General features: G+C 48.3%; 2 protein-coding genes across 6 annotated transcripts in view; both read left to right on the top strand.

The window, feature by feature from the left end:
• Positions 1–5273, top strand: part of NUTF2 (nuclear transport factor 2) — a 21850-nt gene extending 16577 nt beyond the window's left edge. For 3 of the 5 annotated variants that reach the window (XM_008065754.2, XM_021716380.1, XM_021716379.1), the window contains 3 exons: positions 945–1016; positions 1102–1200; positions 3584–5273. In XM_008065754.2, the coding sequence (XP_008063945.1) occupies positions 945–1016; positions 1102–1200; positions 3584–3697 (285 nt within the window). In that variant the 3' untranslated portion in view covers positions 3698–5273. Of the gene's footprint in view, positions 1–944; positions 1017–1101; positions 1391–3583 lie in introns of those variants that run through there. The other 2 variants (XM_021716377.1, XM_021716378.1) reach the window with 1 other exon arrangement.
• A 426-nt stretch (positions 5274–5699) lies between these two features.
• EDC4 (enhancer of mRNA decapping 4) overlaps positions 5700–7214 on the top strand; it is a 12005-nt gene continuing 10490 nt past the window's right edge. Inside the window, exon 1 of the mRNA XM_008065753.2 lies at positions 5700–6012. Within this exon, the coding sequence (XP_008063944.2) occupies positions 5931–6012 (82 nt within the window). The 5' untranslated portion in view covers positions 5700–5930. The remainder of the gene's footprint in view (positions 6013–7214) is intronic.

The following is a 7214-nucleotide window of genomic DNA, read 5'->3' as shown; positions in this document are numbered from 1 at the left end:
GCAGCCACTGCACTCCAGTCTGGGTGACAGAGTGAGACTCCAACTCAAAAAAAAAACACAGAAAACAAAAAACACCTTATATTTATCATTTCATAATCCTCAGCACATTACCCCTATGAAGATTAGGAAACTGAGACTCAGAAAAATAAGTAATTTGCCTAATGTCACAGCTGGTAAATAGCAAGGGCCCTTTGAGTTCTGTCCCTGAAGGCTGTGGAAAGGAAGATTTGGAGGGGGTACCTGGGGGACTAAGCTAATGGGTTGCATGTGGGATTTTGTTTCTTAGTGGTAAGGAGGGTCCCAGACCGGGCCTTTGGAGGCCTTGTCAGCTTCCATTCCTCCATTCTTCCCTCACCATATGGGTGACACAGAAGGCTAACTAGAAGGGCCACAGAGGAACTCAGCGTGGACCCTGGAGATGGTGATAAACATTGGATGTTTCAGATGACTTCCCTGAGATCCCATCTCTTTAACAAGATCCTATCTCTACAAAAAAATTAGCCAGTATGGTGGCTGAGGCAGAAGAATCCCTGATCCCAGTAGTTCGAGGTTACAGTGAGTCATGATTGGACCGATTGGACTGATACTGACTGACCACATAGCAGAATGGCTTTTGACTAAGTCCTAGCTATATGTGACTTTCTTAGGACCCATGTGTATCAGAGACTATGTGACTTCTTGAATACAAATGGGAGGTGAACTTAATAAGTATATTTTATTAAATAGTCTTTTAGAGCTTGGACCCATGGGGCAATGGGTTGTAACTGAAAAAGTTGTTGATAGTGTAAAGTTTAGGAGCTATACTCTGTTCCTCTTTTTACAGACAGAGAAACTGAAGTGTGAACTCATGTCCTCAAGCAAGATCCTTTCAGAGTCTTTCCAGGGGCTTGGAGATACTTCTTGTGCTCTGAGGCCCCAACTAAGGTTTCCTGTGTTTTTTTCAGATTGACGCGTCATGCCTTACGTGGGAAGGACAGCAGTTCCAGGGGAAAGCTGCTATTGTGGAGAAGTTGTCTGTAAGTAAGGGCGAGAGCCAGAGTGCAGGTGACTCCCCTGACCCTCTGGCCACAGTTTATCCACAGCCCACTCTCTGTCTTGCAGAGCCTTCCGTTCCAGAAAATACAGCACAGCATCACGGCACAGGACCATCAACCCACACCAGATAGCTGCATCATCAGCATGGTTGTGGGCCAGCTCAAGGTAACAGTGCTGCTGCAGTACCAGGGAAGAGTGAGCAGACAGAGGAGAGCCCTGAGCCCCTTCCTTCCCTGTAGACGGGACCTGTTTATCAAGGGATACCCAGACAAAGTGACTGTCTAGAGTTGCATAGTTTAGTATGACTGCCATTAGCCACATTGATACTTTTTCAGTTACATTGATTAAAATTAAAATTGAGGGTTAAGTGTGTCTCGTGCCTGTAATTCCAGCACTTTGGGAGGCCAAGTGAGCAAGAGGATCACTTTAGGCCAGGAGTTCGAGACCAGCCTGGGCAACACAACGAAATCCTATCTATATAAAACAAACAAATTAGCCAGTATGGTGACTGAGGCAGGAGAATCCCTGAGCCCAGGAGTTTGAGGTTGCAGTGAGCCATGATTGGACCATTATATTCCAGCCTGTTCACAGAGCAAGATGCCATCTCTTTTTTTTTTTTTTGAGTTAAAAGAGTCTCACTCCATCACCCAGGCTAGAGTGCAGTGGCACACTCACCACCACCCCAGCACCAACCTGCTGGGCTCCGGCGATCCTTCCACCTCAGCCTTCCAAGTAGCTGGAACTACAGACACGCACTACCAAGCCTGGCTCATTTTTGATTTGTGGTAGAGACGAGATCTCGCCAAGTTGCCTAGGCTGATCTCAAACCCGTGGACTTGGACAGTCCGCTAGCCTCAGCCTCCCAAAGTGCTGGGATTACAGGCTGAGTCACCAAGCCCGGCTTACTGGCCATATTTCAAGTGCTCATAGTAAGTCATGTGGCTACCTATTGGTCAGTGCAGATATAGAACATTTCTATGATTGTAGAAAATTCTAGCCTGGCACAATGGCTCATACCTATAATTCCAGTGCTTTTGGAGGCAGAGACAAGAGGATTGCCTGAGCCCAGGGGTTTGAGACCAGCCTGGGCAACATGGCGAGACCTTGTTTCTACAATAATTCAAAAAATTAGCTGGACATTGTGGCATACTCCTTTAGTTCCAGCTACTTGGATGGCTGAAGCTGAAGGATCGCTGGAGCCCAGCAGGTCAAGGCTGCAGTGGCTGTGAGCATGTGACTTCACTCCAGCCTGAGGACAGGGTGAGACTCCCTGCACTGGTATAGATAGGCCAGCTGTGTTTCCCTACTGGAGCCCATGCTGCCATTCCCAAAGCTGACTGCTGGCTCCTCAACTGCTAAACGGAGCAGATTCCTGGAACTTCCACTTCTCTTTGCATTTTCCCTTCCCCTTCTTAAGACCTGTTATTCTCAAAGCCTCATCCCCTAAGAACTCTCTTAAGCAGTCAGTATTGCTCCAGCCTACTAAAGCCAGATTCTCTGTTTCCAAAATCCTCTTCCTCCAAAAGCAGGATAAATTGGCTGCCTCTTGACTAGGTTTTAGCCTCCTGGACTTTTGTCATGGTAGGACTCACAGTAATAGGCTTACATGCTTTCTCCTTTGGTTAGCTGGGGCAAGGCTTCCTGAGTCCAATGTGGCAGGAGGAAGAGACCTTCTAGGCCTTAGCAGTGGACCCAGAGGCCTCTGCCTTCTGGTCTAGTCTTTCCTGTCAGTTTCTCTTGCCTGTTCACGATGCCCTCTCAGAGCTCAGTGCCCACTTTTTCAGACAAGGCTAGTAAGCACTGCCCCTTGTCACCTGGCTTCAGGTATTTCTTGGTGTTTTTGTCTAACTTGGAGTTCCCAAATGACTGATTTGCCTCTGATGATAATTCCTAGAAAACAGGTGATGTTCAAGACAGTGCTGGTTAGCTGGGCACTTATTTCAAATAAGTTTCACCCTGGTTTTTTGTAGTTTGGCTGGAGGTTTCTTGCCTTCCTTTTTTCATTGCATATGTCATATATTACATAACAGGAAACAGATCATCTAATGGTGATGCTATGTTTTTTGTTTGTTTTCCGTGTAGAATTGTGATCACATTTGTCAATTCACCTTTGAGCCTTTTCTCACATACTTGGCTATAGGCAGTATTAGCAGTAGTTTCTCCTGGCTGGACTGACTGACATTATCAAATACTAAGATTATTTAGTAATTATTATTGTAAGTTACTTGGTAAATAACTTTAGGATTCTTTTAAAATTTTGATCACTTGTGCCCAGAGCTGTAAGCTTGGAGGCAAGTGTAACCTCTGTTGTTGTAGTTAACTGGTGAATTGTTATGCAAATTATGTGCACTTAGTAGTATGAGCTGCTACCTGTTGGCCTCTATAAGCCCAGTGCATTGCTTCATATATTGCATCAATTCACATTCACTGGGATTTGAGTCAGTTGGACCTGATCACAAAATCTACATTTTTTGCCCTGTTCCCCTACCACTGAACTCTTTTCCTATTCTTTGGCCCTCTGACTGAATCATTTTCTCTCTCCTCACAGGCCGATGAAGATCCCATCATGGGGTTCCACCAGATGTTTCTATTAAAGAACATCAATGATGCTTGGGTTTGCACCAATGATATGTTCAGGCTTGCCCTGCACAACTTCGGCTGACCACCTCCCAGCCAGGCACTCATGCTGTTTCCTCCTCCCTCCTCTTCCCAATACTATTCACACTCCTCCAGATGCTCCAAATATCATACACAAATGAGCAGAGCCGTGGTGGGAGTGGGCGCAGTGCGCTGCTGCCACCAAGGTGTTGTGCATGATGTTTGGATGCTAGACTAGTCGCATCTGACAGGAGAAGTTTGTGTTGTACCAGCGCATGCCTTGGAAAGACTTAAGTAATGCAAAAGGTTGTCCTTTTTTTTTTAATCTACTGACAAGTTGCTCTAGTAACCCAAAGAAGTGAAGGAGAAAGCAGCTGCCTCACCGCCCAGATTGATTTGTTCAGATGTTTCAATGCCTCATGATACAATAAAACCACAAAAATTTTCTTAACAGTTTAAATTGTTTTAATTAGTTTACTAGTTGACTGGGCATCAGTAGCTAACTTGACCCATTGTCTCCCTCATGTCTCACCCTGCCACCTCTGTCCCAACTTCACAATACCTGTTGCAAGGAGAAAACTGCTAAAGCAGCACTCGCAGCTAGCTTCTCTCAAGCTCACCTGGTCTTGGGAAAGCAGACAAGGAGAACTTAGGTCTGGCCTGAAGTTTCCCTTGCACTAAAGCCTCTGCAGTCAGTTCTGATACCTCTTGTGACCTCTGCCCTAGGTAGATGCAGGGTTCTACTAGTGGGAGAGATAACCCTGAATCCTACTGAAGCTGGAGAGACCTTGGCAAAATGACCCATCAGGTTTCAGTCCCTCTGGACTGAAGTCTCAGCAATATCAAGGGAGAGGCCTTTACTCCCTGAAGGGCAAGGATCATATCCAGGGTACCCCACATACCCCAAACGAAGCAGAGGGACAGCTCGGTCCTGTACCACCTGCTTTGGATGTCATTGCCTACAGAGCCAGACCCAGTTGGTTTGGAGTATAGATTTGGAGCCATGGGGGAAGGCAGTCTGAATGTGGGAGATTCATGTTCTAAGAGCTCTCAGACCTCTGCAAGACATTTCCAGGCTTTCTCCCTCAATTTCCTTCCTCAGCACACACACTCCACAGTGTCTTCAAATCCCAGCATGTCTTAGCTATTAAGGCAGTTTCTGCTTCTCAGTTTTGGGGACAGAGGCTTTGCCCATTACAAATCTAGGCCCTCAGCCCAGAGACCTCTGGATGGTATAAACTTAGCGGAAAGGTAGCAACTGCAGTCTAGAACCAAACCCAGGATTTGGTGATTGCCCTGTTAGGGGTTTTAGGATTGGTAAGGGTACCACAGCTAAGTCTGACCTGTAAAAGGTACCCTCTCTACCTCCCACTATAGGTGGAGGCTAAGGATTTCCTCAGACCCCTCGGTTGCCTGTCTACACTGGGCACAGGGCTGGATGGTGTGCTGTTTGACAGGTCAGCATGCTTAGGAAATTTCAGTTGGGCTGATCTCTAGGCTGGTGTGTGTTTGGGGAGGTGGGGGTGGGGGAGAGGTAGATGCCTGCTGCCTCTTAAACCACCCTGTATAAAATCCGCAATACAGCTTCTTCCATGTACCTGTGCCTGAATTGTCTGCAATAAAGAGGAGTTTGTAAACTATGGTTTCTTTCTTCCTACTTGAGGGTGTCAGATGGGACAGAAGGATGCTGGGGACAATAGGAAACTGATAATTGTGGTGGGACCGTATCCTCTGCTCTTGTAATTCTTGGGTTTTATGATCTCGAAGGTCACCTTAGGTTTTGGGATCCTCCGGCCCATTTCCCAAAGGGGAATCTGAGGTTCATGCCAGTTCAGCTTGTCTGGAGGTCTGAAGGACTGTAGCCTGGGTGGCAGAGTTAACTCTGGCAGTGAGCATGGACCAGGTGGGTTCTGAGACGTAAGGATCTGGGCGGCGCAGTGCGTGAGCATTTGCTGTGCCTCAGCCCTGTGGAACTTCGCTGGCCCCGGTGGCACAGGGCGGGGCCGCGGAGGGGGATGGGCTCTGGGAGGGGTTTAGGCGCCCGCCCCCAGCCCGGAACCTTTCTTCCCTGGCCCTGGCAGATTCCGGGAGCCTCAGCTACTGGGGGCCGGAAGTGGAGGCGGTTGGTGGGGTTGGTGGAGCTCAGAGACGCGGCGCAGGCGGCGGTTTGCGAACTGCGGGTGACTGAGTGTGACCGCGGTCCCGCTGTCGCGCCCCGTCACGGCTGGGCGAGGCCGGGTGGTGCACAGCGTCAGCGGAACGAACGTGGTGCAGGCGGTGCGTCCGCAGCTGGGCCCATGGCCTCCTGCGCGAGCATCGACATCGAGGACGCCACGCAGCACCTGCGGGACATCCTTAAGCTGGACCGGCCCGCGGGGGGTGAGCTGGGATAGTGGGGGTGGACCCTCCGCGAGCGGGCAGAAGGATGGCGCGAGGCTGAACCGCCCTCGGGGCCTGCGAGTCCCTTAGGACCATCTCTGGATTCTCCTGGCTAGTGAGGGCAGACAGGAGTCGGATCTGTAGATCCCTGGGTGTACCCCTCGAAGGGCGCAGATCCCGAAGTGTGACCCCTCCTCATCCTGGCTCCGGGCCGTTCTGCCTTGTCCTTCAGCGTCTCGGCTGAAGGTGAGACCCCTTCTTTGAGTCCGCCGGGCCCCACTGCTTTCCTTACAGGGAAAGCGTTCCTGGCGCGGTGCCCCTTCCCTTTCAGGGGCCTGCTCCAGGTTCTGTATACCGAATTCTGTGTCTAGGCTTAAGCGCTGTGTTGAAGAGTCGACAGTTTCCCTCTATAACTTGTCTTTCCCTCTGGAAGGCAGACTCCAGGCCTGCTGTTCTGAAACTGATTTCTAGGAGGAAGGTGTCGATCCCTGATTCCGTGTTTTTTCTGGAATGAAGGCATCACCGCCCTGACTGGATTAGGCTACAAATTACTGCAAGCCTTGATTTGTTTCCATTTATTCTTATTTTATCTGAGCTCTTAGTGATACTTCAGAATTGCTTTTGCTCTCAAAGACCCCTCCCCACCCCCAATCCCAACAGTACACAGAGAACCAACAAGGTTGCCATATATGATGTTGTCATTGAAAGAAAGGAGTGCTGGGCTTGGTGGCTCAGCCTGTAATCCCGTACCTTTGGGAGGCTGAGGTGAGTGGATTGACTGAGCCATGGATTTAATAACATAACTGGGACTCACAGGTACAGATGAAACCAAGGCATCAAGTTGTGTCAGTGGCTTCATAACCCGAAACCCTGTCTTTTATCATAGTTATTATAGCCTGATGACTGAATTTATTAAGGATTCCAAATAGAAGAGTTGTTATGATTGATCCAAAAAATCTGACTACGAAAAGAGAGATTCAAATTAACTTTTTACTCTGACTCGAAGTAGAAGTATCATGTTATTTATTGTATTGAATGACTTACATATTAGTAATGGCTGATTAAATAAAGTGTAAACCCAAAATAAGTTTCTAAGCCTCCTGACTGACCGAATGGACCCCCTCCAGGTCAAGGAATACCAGAAAAACAAAATTTCCAGACAATGATGGAAAAGGAAGTCAGACAAGCTTTGTTATACCCTT

The sequence above is a fragment of the Carlito syrichta genome, unplaced genomic scaffold, assembly GCF_000164805.1.
Source record: "Carlito syrichta isolate Samal-C Ts95f unplaced genomic scaffold, Tarsius_syrichta-2.0.1 Scaffold308803, whole genome shotgun sequence".
NCBI classification, from domain to species: domain Eukaryota; kingdom Metazoa; phylum Chordata; class Mammalia; order Primates; family Tarsiidae; genus Carlito; species Carlito syrichta.
This window is presented reverse-complemented; position numbering and strand designations above follow the sequence as displayed.